The sequence below is a fragment of the Malania oleifera genome, chromosome 12, assembly GCF_029873635.1.
Source record: "Malania oleifera isolate guangnan ecotype guangnan chromosome 12, ASM2987363v1, whole genome shotgun sequence".
Classification (NCBI taxonomy): domain Eukaryota; kingdom Viridiplantae; phylum Streptophyta; class Magnoliopsida; order Santalales; family Ximeniaceae; genus Malania; species Malania oleifera.
The window spans coordinates 62,407,509-62,432,683 of NC_080428.1; the positions used below are offsets into that span (position 1 = coordinate 62,407,509).

Genomic DNA, 25,175 nt, shown 5'->3' on the forward strand with positions numbered 1-25,175 from the left:
ATGTGATTCCAAGCTAAAGCAAGATTGAAATCCCTAGAAGCAGCAAGGGATCATATCACTGTCGCATTCACATCAGCAGAGGGAAGAAAATCAATTTTCATTGTTAATTCAGAAACTCCAACAGGATTCCTGCTAGGCCATTTCCACACTCCCTTCTGAAATAATCTCAGATTCTTTAGCATTGAGAGATAATCCAAGCTTTGCAGGTATACTTTGACCCATATTGGCCACCAAAGGAATTAATGGATGCCAATTATTATAAAAAAGAAAAGGAGTCCTGCCATTCCCAGTTGAATGTTTGATACAACCATAAGAAACTTCTCTTGCTTTAAGAATTCTCTTCCAAGCCCATGAAACCCTGCTTACTAAATGTTGTGATTTCAAATTGAAATCCTGCCTATTTTAGTGTGTAACATTTTTTTTGATCAGTAAATGATTAATTATATTGATCAAAAGGGATATATACAGAGTAACTCCGGGCATACCCCGAGCAGGGAGGCCAAAGCTCCAATTCAAAACAAAGCGAGAAGCAATTAAACATAAAACCTGGGCATACCCAGGGGCTCAAAGCCAAACAAAATTAAAGCATCAAAACAAGGAAAACCAAGCTACAAGACAATCCAAACTGGGTAAACCCAGTGAAATCAGAAGCAAACTGATACAAACTGTTAACAGAAATGGTGCAACCGCCAACAGTTAGCCCAGACAATCAGTCCCATCTCAAGGGGGTCGAGACCCTTTATTCTTCTTCTTGCTCTTAGCAGGCTTAACACTCTCTTTATCCACAAGTGTGGCATTTCCTTTGTCCATAGACTTTTCAGCTTCACCTTTACCTTGCTTAGAGGAAGAATCAATGGTAGAATCTGCAGCAGTGTTCCCAGTAGAACACTTACTCTTGGAACCTTTTGCAGTGCTTTTTTCCCTTGGTGTTCAATTGCAAACTTGTCCTTTGTTGGTGCTTTTGCATCTACCTTAGAAGTACCAGGGTTGCCTGCATCACTGCCTGATTGTATACCCTTACCTATAGTATGCTCAGTGACAACAGGTTCATTGGTTTTCTTTCCTTGTTCATCACTCAGGCAAGCTCTCCTAGCTTCTATATGTTCCTTCTCCTTCTTGGTTTTACAATTTCTTTCAGCATGGCCAAGGGTTTTACAGTAACAACAGAACTTAGGAACATTTTCATAAACAATATCTTGGGTGAATGAACAATCATTAGAGAGTCTAACCTTGATACTCTTCTCCAGGTCCTTTGAAACATCAATCTCAAGCAGAACCCTCGTGTATGAAGGCATTTCCCTGTTAGTGGTAAGTTTATCTGCATACACAGGCCTACCCAAAACAGAGCAAATTTTCCCCAAAGCCTTCAAGGACCAGAGTTCAAGGGGGAGATTTCTCAACTGAATCCAAACTGGGAGAATGCTTAGATTCTCCATTTCAAATTGAAACAAGTCTGGCATCCTTTTAAGCAATAGAGGACGGCCAAATGCAAGGTAAGGGCCCCCTGTTAGCACTTGAAACATGTCCTCTTCATTATAAAATTTAAAGATAATCCAACCACTCACATGGTGGAAAACTTCAACCTTTGCATGCCAAGATTGTTTTTTCAAGCACAGCTTACGATACATGAAGGAACAGTTAGACCATGCTGCTAGTGACACATCTACTGATTGAGATTGTATATTCTTCTTATTGTTGTTGTTGCCATTTTGCGGGTAATACTAGTCTGTCTTTGATGCATTTCATATGGACTATAAATTGTAAAATTATGATTTATAAGTTTCACGGAAAGGCCTCCTGGTTGCTGGCTTTTATCAGATTTGGTTTTATTTGGAGTCACAATGTTGTAAGATTGAAAGGCTTAAATGTCAAATGAACATGGCAGAACATATTTGGTTACTAATTCAGGATTCAGCTTTACAGAATTCCAGTCCATACAGGCTACTGATGAATTTGGTTGGATATGTGAAGTATTGAGAAGAAGGAAATCATAATATAAGCTCAAGGAGCATGCCTTATTGTTTCCCTGGTGCTTCTTCCCAGCCTAGAAGCTCCTCCCCATTCTTTTCCGGTTTTATTTTTGAGGTCATGCTCATAAGTTATTTGATGTTGTGCTTATCATTGTATGCATTTTGTGTGTGCTGAGCTTAAACCCACACTCTTGTTGTCCAGAGACCATTGATATATCATAATAATCATTAGAATGTTGTGAACTCTATATCATAGCCCACCAAATTCATCATTAATCCAGATAGATTGGAATTCTATCCAACTGAATCCTGAATTAATAACCAAATATGTTTCTCCTGTGTCAGTTTGACATTCATACTGTTATAGCTCCAAATGATAAAAGCCAGCCATCAGGAGGCCTTCCTGCAAAACTCATAATTTAACAATTTATAGTCTGTATGAAACACATCAAAGAATGACATGTATTGCACTGATGAGCTCATCAATTGTCTTTTTATGCTTTTTGTGCCTATGAAGCTTAAAACCACTCTAGTAGTCTTGTTCCCAAGAATAATTTTACTCTTTTTCTGAAGAGGGAAGGGAGTTAATAAAATTCTTTTGATTATTATGGTATATCAATGGTTCAGCTTAGATAGCAGTTTCTTTAGAATAAATATGAATTTTTCTTCTTTCATTTGCATTTTTTTTTTCATGAAAATCTTATTTTATGCATGATTGCAATTATGGCTGCCACTGTCTTTAACAGGTCTAGGAAATTGAGGATGATCAATCTACATTTTGGCAAAAACAAAGTTACTTCTCTATTTAGATAAAAAAAAGTTACTTCTCTAAGTTAATATAATTGTGTGTGTGAGAGAGAGAAAGAGGGAGATCGAGTTTGCATGGTGGGGAACGGGTGGCAATGTAATCAGGTATGTATGGCTGCGTAAGTTACCTTTGGGGTTCAACCTTTACTCTTTAGAAGATCAAATAGAATGGGTGGAGCACATACAAGTAATTAATTTGGGATCTTGTGTTGGTACATTAATTTGACTTTTCTTCAGTCTCTTGTTAGGATTGATAATGAGATGTGGAAATAGTAAAAAAATTGTGGGTTTCAGCTTCCTGTTGCTTTTGACAGTATTGCAAGAAAATAAAATTCTAAACACTTGGAGACTTCACTTCAGCTGTTGGCTCCTATTTTTTAATTAGATCCATGTTATATACTGTCAGTAGACATACATTTTCTCTTTTTCACCTTTAAAAAAAAGGTTCATTTTGTCTGTTTTCTCCATAGAATGGTGAGAACACGTGCATAAACAAGAAAGAAAAATAAAATATTCGTTCTTCCACAAAACAAACTCTGCCTGTGATGCACTTAATGTCTTAATCTTTTCACACACAGCCGGTCCCAAGACCAGGTAAAGGAGGAGGGTTGCGTTAGGTAGTTGATAGCCAACGTAAAATTTTTCAAATCACTATGATATGAATCCTTACCGAATATTGGCTGGGGCGTTCCCTACAAGCGACATGTTGCACTTGTACCATCTGTGTGTAGCGAAAAGTGGGCGAGGGTGGGTAGGTCGTCGCCCGAAGCAACGCGCCGTGTCTGTGCCCGGGTACGATGTTAAATATGCGAGGTTCTTGCATCATTCTAGACGTAAGCAGGTAAAAAAGTTAGTTTAGGAAACTAGGATTAGATTAGTTACTTGGAATATAAGGACACTTGTGGGTAAAAACATAGAAATTGTGGATTCAATTATTAGAGGAAAAATTAATAAAATTTTCCTTCAAGAAACTAGGTGGGGGAGAAAGCTAGAGAAATTGATAAATCGAGATTTAAACTTTGCTACATTGGAAAAGAAAACCATATGAATGGAGTAGGAATTATTATAGACAAAAACTTAAAAGATATCATTGTTGATGTAAACAGAGTAGGGGATAGAATTATAAAAATCAAGTAGGCTTAGCAGAAAATCTTAAGAGACAATTTTAGGAAGATATGGAGAACAGGGATTGAGAAAATATTCATAGGAGGAGATCTGAATGGACACATTGGAAGAGATAATAGAGGTTATAAGAGGATACATAGAGGATATGGATATGAAGACAAAAATGAGTCTGGGGAGATGATCTTAGACTTCGCTATGTCATATGATTTTGTTATAATGAATACTTGCTTTAAGAAGAGAAAAGAACACTTAGTAACCTTTAAAGTGGACAAAATAAACGTTAAATAGATTTTTTTTATTTTTTTTAATGAGGAGGGTGGATTGTTTATCATGCAAGGATTGTATAGTTATTCCATGTGAAAGCCTAACCACACAACATAGAGTCTTAGTGTTAGATATATATATTAAAAAATGGAAGAAAAAACATAAAATACACCAGTGTAAGAGAACTAGGTGGTGGAGCCTAAAGGGAGAAAATATAATAAAATTTAAAAATAAAATTATCAAAGATGAGGATTGGACTATAGAGGATGGCATAGATAGAGCTAGCAAAAGAGATTTTAGGTGAATCAAAGGGAAGATTCACGAATAGCAAAGAAAGTTGCTAGTGGGATAAAGTGTCAAAGTATTGTGTGAATGACCGAATGGTTTGGCGCTGAGTTCTGTATATTATATATAGACTTTACAAGAATGCTATACATGGAAAGTAAATAAGTTCTAGCATGATTCTAGCCCTATACATGTAAACTATAATCAATCAAGCCCTATACATGTAAACTAAGTATATGCTAATTGTACAAAATAATGAATTGAAAAATAAGGAAATAATTGTGGGCTGAAGTAAGGAAAAAAATCTTTTGCTTTGCTGTTTGCTGTTCCGTTGACAGCCCCCCTCAAATTGATGCGGGTTGATCAACAAACATCAATTTGCTACTTAGGAAGCAATGTCGATGATGAGTGATAGCCTTGGTGAAGAAATCTGCAATTTGTAATTCAGTGGAAATGTGTGGAAGAATGATAACATGAGTTTCAAATGCTTCACGGATAGAGTGACAATTGACTTTAATATGCTTCGTGCGCTCATGATAGACAAGATTGGCCGTCATGTGGATAGCACTCGTATTATTGGCATGTAGAGGTGTAGGATCGGTCGTAGAAAAATCTAGCTCAGCAAGCAAACCTCGAAGCCAAATAATTTCAGAATAAGCAAGAGACATCGCCCGGTATTTAGATTCCGTTGATGACTTAGAAACTTTGTCTTGCTTCTTACTCTTCCAAGAGATCAATGCATCACCTAAGAACACACACCAACCAATGATGGAGCGATGTATATCCACACAACCAGCCCAATCAACATCGCTATAAGTAGCAAGGCGAGTAGAATTGCCTGCAGGGAAGAATAAACCACAAGAAGAAGTGCCTTGAACATAGCGTATGCTCCTACGGACAGCAGCCAAATGAAGATGACGAGGAGTCTGAAGGAACTGGTTGACTTGTTGTACAACAAAAGAAATGTCTGGTCTAGTAATGGTGAGATAGACAAGACTACCTACCAACTTTCGGTATAAACTGGGATCAACAAGTAAATCACCCTCCTCTTTGCTAAACTTGACATTTAATTCCATGGGAGTATCAACAGAAGTACCCTTCTGAAGGCCAGCCGTGGCCACCAAGTCACTAGCATACTTATGTTGATTGAGTGAAATACCTAAGGGACTACGATTCACCTCAAGACCAAGAAAATATGTGAGAGACCCAAGATCTTTCATATGAAAGGACTCTGATAGATGAGTCTTGAGCTGAGCAAGTAAAGCAGAATTGGAACCAGTAATACAATATCATCAACATAAACCAAAAGAACAATAATACCTATGTTTGATTTCCGAAGAAACAATGAAGTGTCATACTTGCTTTTCTTGAATGAAAATTGTAATAAAGTGGTGCGGAATTTATCAAACTAGGCCCTCGGAGCTTGTTTGAGACCATAAAGAGAGCGACGAAGCTTACATATATGTGAAGTCGGAGAGGGAAACATGCTCGGGGGTGGCTTCATAGAAATACACTCTTTAAGATCACTATGAAGAAAAGCATCAAGCTCGGGGGTGGCGTCATATAAATACACTCTTTAAGATCCTCGTGAAGAAAAGCATTCTTGACATCCATTTGATGTAGTGGCCAATCACTGGAAGTAGCAATATCTAGAATTGTATGAACAGTAGTCATCTTAGCCACAGGAACAAAGGTCTCTTCATAATTGACACCATATTCCTGATTATTATCAAGTGCAACAAGGCGAGCTTTGTGACGATCCAAACTTCCATCAAATCAGACCTTGACTGAGTAAACCCATTTACAACCCAAAGGAACAATGGTGGGAGGACAAGGCTCAATGTCCCAGGTGTGATTGGCCTCCAGAGCGACAATTTCTTCCTACATAGCTTGTCGCCAACAATCATGCTTGGTAGTGTGTGAGTAGGATGTGGGAATATCTAAATTAGACAATGCAGCAGTAAGAGCTGAAATAGAATTGCCAAAACTTGAAGAGAGAAACCCATACCTATCCGGGGGTATAGACACTTGAGAAGAGCGACGTACCAAAGGCTCTGGAGGTGCTACAACTGACTGAATTTGGAGCATAGTAAGATCAGATATCGAATGAGCTACCGGAAGAGATTGTGGGCCAGAGCGTTGTGTATACACAATACCTAGTTTAAAATGAGAACTGACTTGATGAGGATCCGAGAACTGCTCCGCAAAGGAGGGGAGAAGAAGAGGAGGGTACAGAGGACACAAGAAAGAAATATTGATTTTCGAAGAAAATAACATTCCTAGAAATGCGTGTACGATGTAATGTAGGATCATAGTAAACAAATCCCTTTTGACACATGTTATATCCCAAGAAAGTACATCGAACAGATTGAGCAGATAATTTATGTCTCTCATGAGGAGGTAAATGAACAAAATATACACAACCAAAGGTACAGAGGTTATCGTAACTAGGTTGCTTAGCAAATAAGCGGAAATAGGGAGATTCCATGAGTAGGACTTGAGAAGGTAAATGACTAATCAAGTGAGTAGTAGTTTTCAGAGCCTCAACCCAAAACATGGATGGAACAGAGGATTCCAGCAAGAGAATACATACCACATCTAGGAGATGACGATTTTTCCTTTCGGCTACTGGGGAATAGTAGGTGGTGAATGTTGATGAATATTACCTTTATAAGCCAAAAATGCCTAAAAGTCAGTAGACACATATTCACTACCAAAATCTATGTGTAATGTCTTACTATAAGCAGAAAATTGATTGTCAACATACGCTAAAAACTCGATGAAAGTACAAAAAACCTCAGATTTAGAGCAAATAAAGTAGACCCAAGTAAATCTGCTATGATTATCAATAAAGTTGCATAGTATTTAAATTTTTCATGTGAACTAACCAGGGAAGGTCCCCAAACATCATTATGGATAAGATCAAAGCACTGAGAAGCTCTACTAGCATGCAAAGGGAAGGGAAGAGTTTTGTTTTTACTAAGTTTTCAAAAGGAACACTCAAGAGATAAAGAAGAACGTTCTTTATTACCAAGTAAACCATAGTTCAATACATGAGATAAGATCTGAGTATTGGGATGACCTAAATGACGATGCCACACCATACTAGGACTTGAAACATTATTACAAGCAAAAGACTTAATAGAAGAAACTAGAGAACGTGCTGGAACAGGCAAAAGTAGTGGAAACAAGCGCCCCACTATAGGTCCCTTCGCGATTCGCTCCCCTATTACCGCACAACACAACCATTACCAGAAAAATTAACAACACAATTGTTATCAACTAATTGACCAATAGAAATAAGATTCGTGGAAAGCTGAGAAGCAAGAAACATATCAGTGAACTTAGAAGAGGCAACTCCGACAGTAGCTATTGGCAAAGAACTGCCATTGGCAGTTTGAATAGTAAATTGACCAGTGTAGGGCCGAACATGACACATGGTAGTAGGATTATTCATCATGTGGTTAGAGGCACCCAAGTCCACATACTAGAGTTAAGTAGAATTATTACCTTAGAGCCCTATTGTTGATAATGCTGAAATTAGAATCTGTTGCATCATTTCAGGTATGCAGTAATTTGCTGTAGGAGGTGCAGGAAAAGAGGAGTCACCCGAAGAAGAGCCAGGGGCCGCAAAAGTCACTGTGGAGGGTACACTAATAGAAGTTTGTAATGCCTGGGCCTGATAATTTTGTGGGCAGATACAACAGTCTTTGATAATGTGACCCTTCTTCTTGCAATAAGAGCAGAATTTCTTGGAACAATTAGCAGCGATATGCCCAAATTCTTTGTAGCAAAAACACTACAAGGTGCTAGAATGCGCAGACGGTCCTCGTCGTTAAGCAGCATAAGCCACAGGGACAGACCCTGAACTACCATGAAATTGTGCTAGAGTAATTTGAGTACTAAGTCGTTGTTCTTCACGAAGTAACTCACCAAAACAAACATCAAGAGAAGGAACAGGAGAGCGATTCAACAGAGGCGAGCGAACAGATTCATACTTGGGGCGGAGTTTCATAAGAAACTGATCACGACGACCAGTCTCGTGAAGACGTTGAATAATGGGAAGAGATGCAACAAGAACATTCGTAGTAACCAGATCAGAATATTCGTTCCAAAGAGTCAGAAACCCCGAATAATAGTCTTGGATGGAACGATTATCATGTTGAAACATGGCAAATTGTCACGGTCCGACTATTTTCACACCCTTGTGAAGGGACGTGCAGCGCTAGCTAAAGCACTCTTGTTTAACTAGCTAGCCTATCGTTTACCAACATTCATCCACGAAGCACTTTCATTAACATTCATTCAAATAGCAGCGGAAACAGTAATCAATTCATGAAAGCCATGGTAAGCAAGTAGTGAACATTGAAGCAAACGTAATTCATTAACAAATCCTCCGTGACATGGTGTACTTAGCGAGGGAGGCAAATAGGCTAAGCACGTTGACAATTGTTAGTGAGTTTTACAATGACTGATGAACACTCACCCTCCCCTAAAGAGGTTTTTATGTAATTATCATCCTGGCACTAGGAAACATCAAAGTGACCGAGGAGTTATACTGCCTTATTTGGCTTACAAAGACTCTACTAGCAGAAAATAACCCTACACTAGTATTTACATGATGGAAACCCATCCCAAGCACACGAGATAAGCGGTCACAGGCAAGCATAATGCCCTGAACAAGCTTAGCTCGTGACATTCTCCCCTACTTATGCGGTCGACGTCCTCGTAGACTTTTGGCGGTAGGTACACTTCAAATTTTTCCATGAACGGTTGAATATCTTCCGCAGAAATTCAGCTGATTTCTTTGTCATCAAGGCATTTCCACTTCACTAGGAACTTCTGCCGCTTCTTCCTTGAGGATGTAAACTTTCTGTCTGCAAGGATCTCTTCAATGTCATGTCTGTCAGGTTGCACTGTCTTCAACTCTGCTCTATTGGACTGACTTCTGCTCAGGTCATTGGTGTTGGCGTTGAATGGCTTGAGGCAGCTGACATGAAACTGCGGTTTTCTCCCTTTATCTGCCCACTTCTTCATCTGCTCAGAAGCTTTCTCTAGATAGGCTTGGGCAAACTCTGCATTTTGTCTCCCTTCACTGGTGAAGATGTACGTCCTGGGACTCTTTCGTCTGCACGACTCACCTACTATCTGAGGTAACAGCGGCAGCTGGCCTGTAACAAGCTCGAAAGGGCTCTTGTTGGTTGTTGAGCGCCTTTGGCCATTGCCACAGAATGGAGCCACATCAAGTAGTTGCACGCCATTCTTCTAGTTGTCGTTGACACAATGGCACAAGTACTCATCTAGTAGCTCTCTGAATCTCTTCATCTATCCGTCTGTCTGTCGGTGATAACTCGAAGAGATGTCAAGATGTGACCTGAATATCTTGAAAAACTCTGTCAAGAAGTTGTCAGTGAACATTAAATCTTGGACACAAATAATAACTTGGGAAACACCCCACACAACAGTCACAAGGAACAATTGTGTCGTCTCCTCTGCCGAACAGTACTTTGGTATGGTCATAAAAGTACCATACTTCTTCCGCTCTCCCTTGTCTTGTTGGAAATTGAGACAAGTTTTGGTATAATCAACCACATCATCCCGCGTGTGCGGCCAATAATACCTTCCCAGTAGTCCTGTCATTGGAGTCATTCTCCGCAAATACCCCTCAATGAACTTCCTGCAGCATCTAGTAAGGCCAAGAAGGGAATGCAACTCCTTCACTGTCGTGGGGATCTTCCATTCTTGAATCATCCTTACCTTCTCCATACCCCTCCGGATACGACCTTGTTCAACCACTTGACCAAGGAATTTGTTGTTTCGCCGAGCGAAAGAGAAATTCTCCTTCTTCACATCCCGACTGTTTCCCCTCAGCCTGTCGAATACCTTTCGTAGATGCTCTTCATGTTTCCTCTGAAACAACACCGATGCTCTCAACGGTGTTTTGGAAGGGCAAACACATCCTGCTTCCAATTCATCAAGTTGCTTCCCCAACTCTACTATCTCGCGAGGCGCAATCCGACATGGCCCTTTATCAGGTGGTTTCACTCCTGATAACAACTCGATCTCATCCTCCACAGTCCGTCGTGAAGGCAAATTGTGATGCAGCTTATCCGACAACACCTCCTTATACTCATCCAACACTGCTTGGATGGTCGTAGGCTCCAGCTCTTGGCCTACTTTGTCTACCACCACCGTGGCTAGACGTGTCTGTTCACCCTGACCCAATCCCTCATTGAGTTGTATGGCTGAATGGGACTTCCCGTCGTCTCCTTTCGTTGCAACGACTTGCACCATACACAAGTGATCTCCCATCAGACACAGGGAACTAGCTGAAGGCATTAGCACTGCCCACGTCCCCATTAGGAACTCCACTCCTAGAATGACTGGAAAGTCATCCAACGGCACCGCTGTGAAATTCGCATGACCTTCCCATTGTCCAAGCTTTACAGTCACTTGCTTGGCTACTCCCAGAGTAGGCTGGGCTACAAAGTTAATTGCTTTCATGCGTCCTGTATCCTTCTCTAAGGATAAGTAGAGTCTCCATGCTTCCAACTGCGAAACAAAATTATGAGTAGCCCTCGTATCCACCATAGCGCGAGTGCTCTTCCCATTTATCCTCAAGTCCACAAACATTAACCCTTTTGCTCGTGTAACTTTTGGTGTTTTTTCCTGCTTTTCCAATGTGCTCACCAGCCGCACTGAACCCACCCTCGGGGCATCATCCTCTTCCTCCTCGCTTTCCACCCCTTTTCCCGAAGTAGAAGCTTGTAAGGCATTGAGTAATCTCTTGTGTCACTCACTCATTTTGTGAGATCCACCACACAAGTAGCATGAAATTTTATTCTTCCCCTTTCCATTGGGTGTGTTGAACCCTTGAGACGACGAAGCTTCCTTTGAGGTTGATGAATTTGAGTCGGCTCCCCCACTCTTGGGTTTGCCTTTCTTGAAAGGCTTTCCACTGTTTCCCTCTCCGCCAAACCGTTTGGACGAAGTGGTATCATCACCAGCGTAGTCAGTCAAGCGTTCTGCAGCCGCTTGTGCAGTTGACAAGTCTTGAACTCTTTGTCTATGAAGTTCAGTCCATGCCCACGGTTTCATCCCCTCAAGAAAATAGAACAACTTGTCCTTCTCCGACATAACCCGAGTATCCAACATCAAAGCAGAAAATTGTTTCACATATTCGCTGATTGACCCCGTATGCTTGAGATCTCTCAGTTTTCTCCTTGCATTATACTTAACATTTTCGGGAAAGAATTGGCCTTGAGCTCTCTCTTCAAGTCTGCCCAATTATTGATTACACAGCATCCAGTTTCAATCTCTTGGTACTTGGTACGCCACCACAGTTTGGCATCACCAACCAAGTACATGGTCGCAGTATCAACTTTTGCCTGTTCTGAGGCCATCCTCACAGCGCGAAAGTACTGCTCCACATTAAACAAGAAGTTATCTAACTCCTTGGCATCTCGGGCACCCCCATACGTCCTGGGTTCTGGTACCTTGGTCTTGCTAACTCCCGGAGTGTTGGAGTTCCCCATAGCAAGAACCATCAGATTCACCTTTGCATCCAGATCAGCCATCCGCGACTGCAAAGTTTCAACTGTGTGGCGAAAGTCCTCTAACATGTCGCCTATCAAACTTGTTTGATGTTTTTGTGATCCCATCACCTCATCAACAAGTTCTCTCATCTAGGCCACCTCCGCGGCCATAGTGTTGGTTGTTGTCTCAACTTGTGCTTCCAGCACGTTGATCCTCTCAACAGTGTTTGGTGCCATGGTCACTTACCAAAGCTTCCCAAATCCAACAACGAAGGCAATCGAATTCACGTAGCAACTCAACCTTGGGCTCTCACCAAGTGTCACCGACTTGGCTCTGATACCAAATGTCACCGTCCGACTATTTTCACCCCCTTGTGAAGGGCCGTGCGGCGCTAGCTAAAGCACTTTTGTTTAACTAGCCAGCCTATCATTTACCAACATTCATCCACGAAGCACTTTCATTAACATTCATTCAGATAGCAATGAAAACAGTAATCAATTCATGAAAGCCGTGGTAAGCAAGTAGTAAACATTGAAGCAAACGTAATTCATTAACAAATCCTCCGTTGACATGGTATACTTAGCGAGGGAGGCAAGTAGGCTAAGCACGTTGACAATTGCTAGTGAATTTTACAATGACTGATGAACACTCACCCTCCTCTAAAGAGGTTTTTATGTAATTATCATCCTGGCACTAGGAAACATCAAAGTGATCGAGGAGTCATACTGCCTTATTTGGCTTAAAATGACTCTACTAGCAGAAAATAACCCTATACTAGTATTTACATGATGGAAACCCATCCCAAGCACACGAGATAAGCGGTCACAGGCGAGCATAATGCCCTGAACAAGCTTAGCTCGTGACACAAACGCATGCTCTAACTGAAAACGACGGACACCGTTATCTTGATGATATACTATTTTTAAATAAGTCCACATGGATTGAGCGGTGTGATAAGGTCACAAGTTAGGGACAATATGTGGCTCAACCGAGCCAAGAAGTCAAGACATAATCCGAGCATCAAGCACAACCCATGAAGGACAAGCCGTTGAATCCTTGGTACCAAGGACAACCCATGAAGGACAAGGCGCTGACTTCTTGGATTTATCAGGATTGGGTGCACAATCCGTGCCATTAATATGACCCCAAAGATCTTTTCCCTTCAAGAAAAGTTCAAATTGAAAACTCCACATAGAATAATTGTTGCTTGTAAACTTGGCATACACAGGTGCGGAGTCCATGATAAATAAAGGAAAAAATCGAGAAGCCCAAAAAATAAACAACGCAGGTACAAAGAATCAAGAACAACCTGCTGCACTAAAAAATAAATCTTGAACCAAGAAACCTACTGTGCTGAGAATCACAAGGATAGAAACCTGCTGTGCCGAGACAGAGAAGTACCAAAAACAGCAACAGAAAGCTGTTGCCTGCTTGCCGAGAATCACAAGGATAGAAACCTGCTGTGCTGAGACAGAGAAGCACCAGGAACAGCAACAGAAAGTTGTTGCCTGCACTAACATAAATGGCACACCAGAAAACCTGCTGTGCCGATAGTCACTCAGCCACCAAAGTACCGAAAGAACAAAGAACAAAAAAATTCCAGAAGAGAAAAAAACCACAACAGCCACAGAAACGAGAGACACCTCCAAAACCAAGAAGGCAAAAAAAAAAAATCGAAGGGCAAAAAAACCCTTAGCAGTCAGTTGGCTCTGATACATGTCAAAGTATTGTGTGAATGGTTGAATGGTTTGGCATTGAGTTCTGTATATTATATATAGACTTTACAAGAATGCTATACATGGAAAGTAAATAAGTTCTAGCATGATTCCAACCTGTCACGATCCGACTTTTTCACACCGTTGTGAAGGGCCGTGCGGCGCTAGCTAAAGCACTCTTGCTTAACTAGCCAGCCTATTGTTTACCAACATTCATCCACGAAGCACTTTCATTAACGTTCAATCAGATAGCAGCGGAAATAATAATCAATTCATGAAAGCCGTGGCAACCAAGCAGTAAATATTGAAGCAAACGTAATTCATTAACAAATCATCCGTTGACATGTTGTACTTAGCGAGGGAGGCAAGTAGGCTAAGCACGTTGACAATTGCTAGTGAGTTTTACAATGACTGATGAACACTCACCCTCCCCTAAAGAGCTTTCTAGGCCATTCTCACTCTGGCACTAGGAAACATCAAAGTGACCGAGGAGTCATACTGCCTTATTTGGCTTATAATGAAATAAATACTGGAAAATAACCCTACACTAGTATTTACATGATGGAAACCCATCCCAAACACACGAGATAAGCGGTCACAGGCAAGCATAATGCCCTGAACAAGCTTAGCCCGTGACATCCTATACATGTAAACTATAATTTGTCAAGCCTTATACATGTAAACTAAATATATGTTAACTGTACAAAATAGTGAATTGAAAAATAAGGAAATAATTGTGGGCTGAAGTAAGGAAAGAAATTTTTTGCTTTGCTTTTTGCTGTTCCGTTGACATAAAGATGTCCAAAAGGCCGTTAAAACAAAAAGAATTTGGTATAAAATGTGGAAAAAATGCAGAAACACAGAAAACTTTGAAAAGTATAAAGAGGTGAGAAAAGATGCAAAAAAGGTTGTTAGTGAAGTTAAACATTGATCATTTAATAGTTTGTATGATAGATTAGATACAAAAGAAGGAGAAAGATATCTATTTGAACTTGCTAAAGTTAGAGAAAGGAAGAGTAAGGACTTGGAAATGTAAAATGTATAAAAAGTGAAGATATTGTCTTGGTTAAGGGCAAAGACTTAAAAGATAGATGGCGAAGTTATTTTAATAAGTTATTTAATGAAAACCAAATAGAAGGCTTAAACTTAGAATTGAAAAATGAAGAAAAGACTAAACATATGAGAATTATTCGCAAAATTAGAGTTAATGAAGTTAAGTTTGCACTAAAAAAATAAAAAATGGAAAAGATTTAGGATTGGATAACATCCCAATTGAAGTTTGGAAATGGTTAGGTGATAACGGAATTATATGGTCATCTAATATATTTAACACAATTATAAAAACTAAGAAAATGCCAGATGAATGGAGAAAAAACACTTTAATAACTATATACAAAAATAAAGGAGATATTCAAAATTGTAATAACTATCGTGGAATTAAACTTATGAGTCATACGATGAAACTATGGGAAAGGGTTGTTGAACAAAGATTAAGGCTAGAAACGAAGGTCTTAGAAAATCAATTTGGTTTTATGCCTAGGAGATCTACCACAGAAGCTATATATATTTTAAGAAGATTAATAGAAAAGTTTAGGGAAAAGAAGAGGAACTTGCATATGGTATTTATTGACTTAGAGAAAGCATATGATAGGGTACCTAGAAAAGTTCTATGGTGGGTTTTAGAAAAATAAAAAAAGGTGTATGTAGTAGGTATACTGATGTCATTAAGGATATGTACAATGGAGTAAGGACTAGTGTGAGGACTATAGATGGAGAAACTAGAGAATTTTCAATAACCATAGGTGTACATCAAGGATCTGCTTTGAGCCCCTATCTTTTTTGCTTTAGTGATGGACCAACTGACTAAGAACATTCAAAATGAGGTGTCATGGTGTATGTTGTTTGTAGATGATATTATATTGATTGATAAAATTAGAGGTGAAGTAGAGGCTAAGTTAGAATTGTGGAGAGAAGATTTGGAATCTAGAGGCTTTAGGATAAGTAGAAATAAGACAAAATATATGAAATATAATTTTAGTAATGGTTGGAGGAATATTGGACACAAAGTTAAACTTGACGATGAAAAAATAAATAGCACTTGTAGATTTTGATACCTTGGATCTATTATACAAGCTGAAGGAGAAATTAAAATGATGTGATGCATAGAGTTAAAGCAGGTTGGATAAAATGGAGAAGTGCTTCATAGTGCACCAGTGAGGAAGAGGGAGTTAGTTACTATGGGGGGTAGTAGAAGGGGTAGGGGTAACCTAAAATAACTTGTATTGAGATAGTGAATAAGGATTTAATAGCCCTAAATTTGTCAAAAGAAATTGTCTATGATCGCATAAATTGGCGGAAAAAAAATCATTTAGCCGACTCCACTTAGTGGGACTTGAGGCTTGCTTTTGTTGTTTTTGTTGTTGTTATTCTTCTTCTTCTTCCATAAAACAGCGATAATATTTTGATTTATGTCAATTTTTCAGCAATTCATTATAATGGTTTTACTTTTTGTCACATGTGCAACTGTATTTGCATTTAAAAATAAATTTTAATGGACTTCCATGTTGGTAAATGTGCTTCTAATAAGAAAAGGTTGTTTCTGTAGACCCTTGAGTCACCGAAGTGATTTTGGATTTTTCTAGTGTTTGACATAGTGATTTAAAGATAATCAAGGCCTTTGTTCTAAAATTTTGAAATGAGACTCAGGGGATTGATAAATGGAAGTGTATAGCCTTGGGGCCCTTGGTACTTTTTGTCAATTTTTTTTTTTTTGGATCTTATAAACGATAATCGGAAATGCGGAAGAACTTAAACCTTGTTTGCTTTCATCCAGAGGATATTTGGCACCAGAATATGCGTTGGGTGGTCAGTTAACCATGAAGGCTGATGTGTACAGCTTTGGGGTCCTTATACTTGAAATAATTAGTGGCAGAAGCAGTGCAAGGGCAAGCTGGGGTGGGATGGAGAAGCTGCTTCTGGAATGGGTGAGTCTATTTTCCTTCTTCAAGTTTGATAAAATTTATAGCAGCAACAGTTTTTTCCCTCATCATACATGGTTTATGTGGGTTGATTTAATTCCTTTTTAACATATGCATTGTTTTGGAGCATGATGCTTATTCAGATGGCCAAAGTTTGACAAGCTTAGATGTTGATTCAGAACAATCAATCTACTGTATCATGCATAAAAGCATAAGCTGGAACTTCAGCAATGTATAATTTAGTCTGTTTTATTTCTTGCAGTTGACTTTTCTTTCTTTTGTTAATAGGTCTCTCTCTCTCTCTCTCTCTCTCTCTCTCTCAAATATATAATAGAGAGAGAGAGAGAGAGGAGAAGGAGAAAGAAGACATGAAGGTCATGAGAGATTGGGGGCGAACAAATGTCAACTTCTAATGGATCTCAAAACATCAACTTTTTTGCAGCACAAAATCATCTAATTTATAGAAAGAACTAAAAATTATGAAAATTGCAAACCATCCCCCAACCTCACATGAGCATAAACATAAATTAGTTAAACCTAATATTATTGCAGTTGATACTTGAGTAGCCCTTGACTCAATTCTTCAGAATAGGCCTCCACAAAGGGTCAAATTGATCCATCATTGCTGGCTTGCCATCCACATCACAATCTCTCACACATAAATACATTTTCTGGTTATCCTGAAAGCGCTTTCTATTGGGGTGTTTTGACTGAGCACAGAATTTTTGCTCCAAACACATGATGGTGAGAAATCAAGGAAGAAATTGTATATGGAGAATGTGTTGAAAATCACACTGTTTTGGTGATTTGATGCTCTATCTGGGCTTTTTTAGTTCTCTTCTGCTTTTGTTGGTGGATTCCTTATTGCTTCTTGCTCTTCTGTTATTGTGTAGATATCTTCTTCCCTATAACAACTGCAGTTTGATTTCTATAGGCATGGCAGCTCCATGAAGAAGGGAAACTCTTGGAGCTGGTGGATCCAGAGCTGGAAGAATTCCCCAAAGAGGAAGTCATCAGGTATATGAAAGTAGCCCTGTTCTGCACCCAGGCAGTAGCAAGCAGAAGGCCGCTGATGGGTCAGGTCGTTGACATGCTCTCAAGAGACATTCGGTTAAATGAGAAGCAACTCACAGCACCGGGTTTCTTTCAAGATTCAACGGAGTACAGCCGGGGGGGACCTTCAAATAAAAAGTCATCCACCAGCTCTACCAGCTACCAGATGAGCTCTGTCCCTGTTACCATCACTGAGGTGAACCCCAGATGAAGAAAGTGTCAAACTAACTTATTGAACCACCAGAAGTGTAGGACAAATAGGCATATATTTCTTTTGAGACCGCAGCGAGGAGAAGTTTAGTGCACCAAAGTTTTCAGTTCATTATGTGGTTTTGATCTTTTTTCCCCCCTCATTTTTCATTACTTCTTTCAGAGTAGGGTGTCTAAATGTCAGTTTATTTTTTGGTTCACATATTTTGAACCCTGAAATATTCTGGGAAATTCTTATTAATTTTTTTTTTTTTGGGGAGATTTGTTTTGTTTGAAAATATTGAAATTTCTTTTTCCTTACAGCGGCAAAAGGGGAAAAAAAATAATCTCTTCCCCTCCCTCTCCATGAATGTTTCCTTGGTTGCACATGGATATGCTTCCTTATCTGTCATGAAAAAGTAAGAATGGACCCTGACAACTCTACTTGCGATGTATGTTTACATTGTAGTTGCCCCATTATTTCCAAACTATTAGTGTATCACACTATGCAAGATCAATGAAATCAAAGATTAGTATAGTTTGCCCTTACACTAATGTGGGTTGCAGTAATTTTGTCCAAAAAGAACTCTGCTTTTCGGCTAAGATTAAGAAAATTAAGTGATAAACTTGACTCAAATTTCTTCTGATTTCATTGTATTCTTATGTAATAAATGCGTGGTAAAAGAAATTTGAAGAATGACTATAGGCCAGCCTTGGGAATCATTTTTCATTTTTGGCCCGCAAAAAAAAAAAATGCTTCTACACAGGCAACTGCCGTATGATTGAATGGATCCAAAATGGACCTTACTGAACAGCGTAGCTATATGTTTCCTTGACTGGAAGTTGAAAAATATTAAGAAAAGAAAAATATGAAGAAATTTATATTTTTCATGTTTGATTATGTACAAAAGAAAATAAAAAAAATATACTAAATTTATGAATAAATTATGATGTTGGACATTATTAATATTTAGTTTTTTTTTTTTTTAAAGTTACTCATTAATATAATTTTTCATTTTTGATAATATTTAATAGAGAAGGAAAATATAAGAGAAAAATAATTTTTTCCTTATTTTCTTTTCATTTTCTTTAACAAAATCCTTAATCCAAAAGTACTCTCAATTTTTTGAAGTAAGAGCGTTCAGTTGGTGAAAACTCTTATATAAGCATGGAAGCCTATGCCTACCGGAAACTAATAGCAATGGGAGCCCGCAAACTAGCAAGATACTCGTGACAAAATTTATACAACAATTCAAGATATTGGATTCAATAAGCAATAGGAGAAAAATAGATACAAAGTGAAATTTGAGAAAATTTCCTCACTTATTTCTTTTTATGAATTCATAAAAAATTTTACATTCTTATTTGATTTATGGTAAAATTCAAGGCTCTCCTAATTAAAGTGTCAAGATTCAAGCCTTAAGGATTATGATTTTTCATTTGAGGTAACACCTTTATATTTTGATAGAGATGGGTAGAGAGATAGAGAAGTAAACCCATAATAATAATAATAATAATAATAATAATACATGTTTCCCGGTCAATGGAGCTGATACACCATAAGATAATCAAATGGAGAAGTAAGCTAGTTTTGCTAGTACAACATTCCTCTGAAAAACACCTTGGAATGCCATCACCTAGCAAGATAATAGACCTCTGCATAAAGCTACCAAGCCTTTTCCCCATTTCGTTTTGGGTAAAAGCATGAAACTACCGAGTTTAGAGAGGAGCTTGTTACTGTAGTATGAGTGGAACAGTAGCAGCAAAAGATTAAAAGAACAAATTAATAAATTTATTTTAAAAAGAGCCTCGATGTATTTAAAACTCCAAACAATGTGAAACAATGAGAATTCAAAACTCAATCCAGTCAACACCCTAAAAGAACATAAAGAATAATCAGTCTCCATAAAAACAGCCCATTCCTGGAGACTCTGCAGTGAAAAAAATACCAACTGGCTTTATTAAAACAATTTCTCTGTAGTTTTTTTTTTTTTTTCTTTTTCTTTTTTCGGGGGAAAAAAATGTATATAGTATCCAGTCAAGCAGTCGATGCTGGCTGAGTTTCTGCAGCTGGCTGGTCCTCGGCTGCAGTAGAAACTTCTTGCTCAGATTTCTGTGGTGAACCATTAGAGGTGGTCTCTTTGGCAGCAGCAGCAGGTGCTTCTTTACCACTTTCGACATTTTTTCCATCCTTAATGTCCTTTTCATCCTTCCCATCTTTAGCATCCTTGGCAGCCGCTGGCGGGGGTGGAATCATGTGAGATGGGGGTGCATGTTTCAATTTAACAAGTACCTGCCGCATCCTCGAAAGATCAGTTGGTTTCCCAGGCTTTGGGCCCTGGATGATCGTGATTGATGGTTTCTTTTCTTGATCCTTCTTGCTCCTCCTCCTCTCAATATTAGGAACCTCATGTGGAATGAGCTCTGCTATTGCTTTCCAGTACTGTTTATCGGCATTTTGATGGAACTTCTCTTGGTTAGCCAAGTATAACTGCTCCAGTTTCAGACATAAACCCGTCATGTAAAGAGAAGAAAGAGTTTTGTGGACCAAAACATGAAAATAAGAAAAGGAAGAATGCAATGTAAAAGCTTTAGTAAAGTTTTACCTTCTCTCTTTCTCTGTTATTTGTCTTATTAGTTTCAACATTAAGCTTCCTTTTCTCATAGAAAGCCCGTTTATATTCATCAGCTTCTTCAATAATCTGGTTTCGCATTTCCTTCTCCCTCTTCTCCTTTTCCTCAAGTTGAATAGCATTTTGACTGCATCAGCAAAACCAGTTGAATAATTGTGAGTAGCACACACACACACACACACACAAATATATATATACATATATAAATATATATAACACACTTAGCGCACTTGTCAAAATTTTTATCATTTACAACCTATTGCAGAAAAGGGAAAAAAATGAAAAGATAAAAAAGAAGACAAGCTCTGAATGGACTCGGATGCTATAAATCATTAGGATCTTGCAGCCTACAAATTTGATACCATTTAAAAGGATATGAAGCCTCATGTATTCTGATGGAACCCATAATTTGAACAACCATCATATCCAACTGAAAAATAAATTTCAGTTACAGCATATTAAGTGCCCAAGTGGTACAAATCCATGACAAATCGTCTAAGGTATGTTTTACATCCAATAAAATTATCCATTGAAAATTTCCCCAGAAAGTTCAGTCTAAGTGAGTAAAGAATTTAATATGAAGCAGTAAGAACTACCATGCCAACTGTAATGGTGAACTCAATATATTCTTCTAAAAAAGCTGGATTAGGAGGGAGTGGGGCGGGGAATAAAAGAAATAAGGTGTGCCTTCTGTATTTAACTTCCGTCTTATTGAAGGAAATTTCTCATGTGTTCCTACCTTTTTCATCCACTTACTGAATTTGCAACTTTCCATTCATTAATTTTTTTTTTTAAAAAAAAACATCTAAGAACGAGCAAAGTTTATTAAACCAAGAACAGGTAACAAGAAGACTTGATTCAACTTTATGCACCTCTCTGACCACTATTTTCTTGATGATGAAGCAGAAACACCCAGAGTATTGACCCTTTCATTTGGGTAATAATCTCACACCATAGCTATATGATACTATATAGCTATAAAGAAATCACCTTAAGCCCTTAAAAAATCATAGAAAGAAATTGATGTCAAGAGCAATCTACTTAAAAAGAATAACAGATACATGCTTCTACAAGCATAATTTTGGAAAACCCATTTGATTCCACAAACATCAAAAGAGACATTCTACAGATAATCAAAGTTATTGTCTAAACCTTGTGCGCCTAAATGTTCCAGTTGTAATTCTCCTACATTGCCATAGAATAAATCATACTGCAGGAGTTACTAAAACTTATTGCAAAATTAAATTCTAGCAACATGCTTCTAGACCTCAAAGTATTATAAGTTTATAGCTAACTCCAAAGGAAAGGCCACCACATATTTTCTATTCTTTTCATTTAAAAAAAAATCTCCAAGAGCTAGAGGGCTTTATACAGTATCATAGAGACGCCTAAACACTGCCAGCTGAATATGATGATAACAGAACACATCAAAATACTCAGTGCGAGCACTTGAAACAAATTCAACAACTTGATGGAGGGGCAGCAGCTTCCATCCACGCTCCATCTCAAACAAATCTACAGCACCTGTCCCTAATTCCAATCAAAGATTTTGTCATTAATGTAATTGGATGTATAAATCAAACTTCAATCACTTAGATCATCATAACAGAAGCTGCATGTGAATGATCAACTTGATGGAGGGGCAACAGCCTCCATTCATGCTCCCTCCCAAACAAATTTACAGAAATTACCCCTAACAAATCTACTTTGGAAAAACAATTATAACCATTACAAAGTTGGACTTATAGCTCGAACACCAATCAATCATATCATCATAACTGAAGCTGCATGAGAATGATCAATTTTAATTGATTCAAGGAAAATAAAGATCCAGCAGCAAACAACACCCCCACCTACCTTTTCAAAAAAGAAAAAAGAAAAAAAGAGAGGATTGTTCAGCATACTATGAGTACAGAACGTATATACGAGTGCCAAATAAATTGCTAACATATTAGATCTGATAATAATGCTAGCCGAGCAACCCCATGTCCCAAACATACCCTCAAACTATCAAAAAGAAATTTAGATTACGACTAAGATTATGTATATAATCATGCAATTATGTTTAATTAGAATGGCATTTGTCTATTATAGATTAAGATCGTTTAATGCATGTATATATATATATAGACAATGGTACAGTGATTCCTCTAAATTCAAGATCAACTGATTCATTTCTGCTACACCATGAAAGAACACATATATACAATAGTGTAACACACATGTAATGTTACACCACAAAGCATCATGCCAAAAACTCATGCAAAAATTGTAATAGATAAACAAAAATGTGAATCTCAGTGAAAGATTAAAAATTTACAGATTTAAACATATTGAAAAAATATAACAGATCCGATCAATTAACGCAAAATTTTCAAAAAATAACGAAGTCAATGCATTCGAGGCCTCACCGTCGCCATTCACGAAGAACGACCCCTTCATCGGCCTGCATTTCATTCGGCGGGGGAAGCACCGGCCCGTCAGAAGCAAAAATGCCCTCCGAGTCAGCGCCAATGTCGTACGCGTTACCGTTGCCGTTCGTAACAGGGATCGACGGCGAGTAGGGAGACTGGGAGTAGTTAGGGGTCGAATCTTCGCCGAAACCGTACGGCTCGGCGGGCTGGGGGACGCCGTCGTCCTGGTGGTTGACAGCGACGTCGTCTTCGTTCGGGAAGCCTTCGGAATAATCAGATTGCGGGGGAAATCCGGCGGCGTAGTCCCCATCGCCGCCGCCGGCGAAATTGGAGTAGGACTCGTAACCCGAGTAGCCATCTTCTTCGAACGGACGATTCGGTTCCGTCATGTCTCCGTCGTTACTGTATGCATCAAACGAAGACATCTCTGCTTCTCTCTCTCTCTCACAGCAGATCGGTGGATGGGAAGAGGTGGGAAGCGAGAGAGAGAGAGATCTTCATTTTATTTATTTATTTATTTATTATTTTTATTTATTTACTTTTGCGTTGAACTTCTCTTTTCATTTGTATGAATGCTTGGGTCTGATATCTTGACCAGAAGCCATTAATGTGCATGATTTATAAAACTAATTATTTTTGCTTTGGTGAATATGCCTTCTTACCTTTTTCTTTTCCCAAAAATTATAATTATAATTATAATTATAATAAAAGAAAAACCCAAAGTAGGACTGCTTGAATTAAAATAAAATAAATTAAATAATGATTTGAACTAACACATTTCCATTAAGGCATTGACCAAAGGTGGTTAGACTAATTCAAAGAGAAAAATGTGGAATACAGTGAGCCCCATTTGCACAATCCAAATGACATTAAACCTAATTTCTGCAATCATTTTATTGTATATTAATATTAATATTAAGAAAAATATTTCGGAAATGACATTAAAATTGTATTTGGGAGTATAAATTTTGGGCTTTACACTTGAACTTTGTATAGATTTAAACAAAATTTAATAAAGTATTATATTACATTTTATCAATATAAGGTGATTCTTAATGCGATGTTTGGTTCGCGTATTCAACAATTTATGGAAATTCTCATTGATTTTTAAAAATTTTCATGTTTAATTCATATTTAATGATCGTAAATTCCATTTTATCAATATAAGGTAACTTTTTTTTTAATTTAACTTTTTAGAAGAAAGGATGCTTTATTTATTGATGAGGGAAAGACTATACTTACGTAGAATATCATTGCGATAAAAACTTGTAAAGAACAATTTTTTCACACAAGATTTGCAACCCACCTCTTACAAAATATTCGAACTAATATTTAGACCCACTAAAGTGTTATCACCCACGTCATTAGAATAGAGCCTATATCAAACCAAATCTCTCACTTACATGGATCCAAGTGTTGACCTGACATGTTATAATTGACATGTTCCAAATCTCACTTAGAAGGAGTAGTTGCTTCATATGAGATTTGGAACCCTTCAATTGGTAAATGCCGTGTTAACACTTACACAAGTAAGAGATATTATTATGGACCCCAATAATATGATGGGTCTCATAATTTTTTAGTGAGCTGCCTATATAACTTGTGATTGATGAATTCTACATTGCCCCTAAGTATTTTTCTGATATAATAATCTATTTGCCAATCATCCAGTATTTTTCTCATATAATAGTCTATGTGCCAACCATCTCCTTTTTCCTAGGCTCAGAAAGCAATCCAGGCTATCTGAAAGCATAGTTGCATTGTGCGATGGTTGCCACATCTATTGGCTTGAGGATAGTTGCACTCTCTTGGGCTATCCGAGAGATGCTAGCTTCATTTTCCTCTGCAAGCCCTTTGGTAAACTGTCATCAAGCAAGCCATTGATAAGCCTTGCCATCACCCATGGATAAGGCAGAGATGACCAAAAACATTTATTGTATATTAGTAATAAGCGAAGATGAAGCAAAAACAAAAGAAGAAAACAATAAAGGAGATGCAAGAGCTAAAAGTGAATAAAGATGTTATTAAATTAGCCAACCCTGATGTTACAACCAATTAGTCGTCTAGACAACCCCCTTTTCTCTCGGTCCGTAGTCTAACATTTTCCATGTACAGCTACGTCATTGGCTGTTCGGCTAACTTAACCATCATAAGCAGACGGCAACTACTTTTCAAACTCCCTTAAATATGCTCAATCATTTTATGG

At 38.2% G+C, this 25,175-nt stretch overlaps 2 protein-coding genes across 2 annotated transcripts in view; one reads left to right on the forward strand and one right to left on the reverse strand.

Annotated features, from left to right (window-relative positions):
* The window catches only part of LOC131145169 (putative serine/threonine-protein kinase), a 30,625-nt gene extending 12,248 nt beyond the window's left edge, over positions 1-18,377 (forward strand). Inside the window, exons 5-6 of the mRNA XM_058094287.1 lie at positions 16,536-16,686; positions 17,615-18,377. Coding sequence (XP_057950270.1) covers positions 16,536-16,686; positions 17,615-17,944 — 481 coding nt within the window. The 3' untranslated portion in view covers positions 17,945-18,377. The remainder of the gene's footprint in view (positions 1-16,535; positions 16,687-17,614) is intronic.
* Positions 18,378-19,713: 1,336 nt separating this feature from the next.
* Positions 19,714-23,601, reverse strand: LOC131144974 (clathrin light chain 2-like). Its single transcript, XM_058093977.1, has 3 exons — positions 22,967-23,601; positions 20,529-20,682; positions 19,714-20,413 (listed from the first exon to the last, which is right to left on the reverse strand). The coding sequence occupies exons 1-3, from the start codon at positions 23,392-23,394 to the stop codon at positions 19,961-19,963; spliced, it is 1,035 nt and encodes a 344-aa protein (XP_057949960.1). The 5' UTR covers positions 23,395-23,601; the 3' UTR covers positions 19,714-19,960.
* Between the last annotated feature and the right edge of the window lie 1,574 nt (positions 23,602-25,175).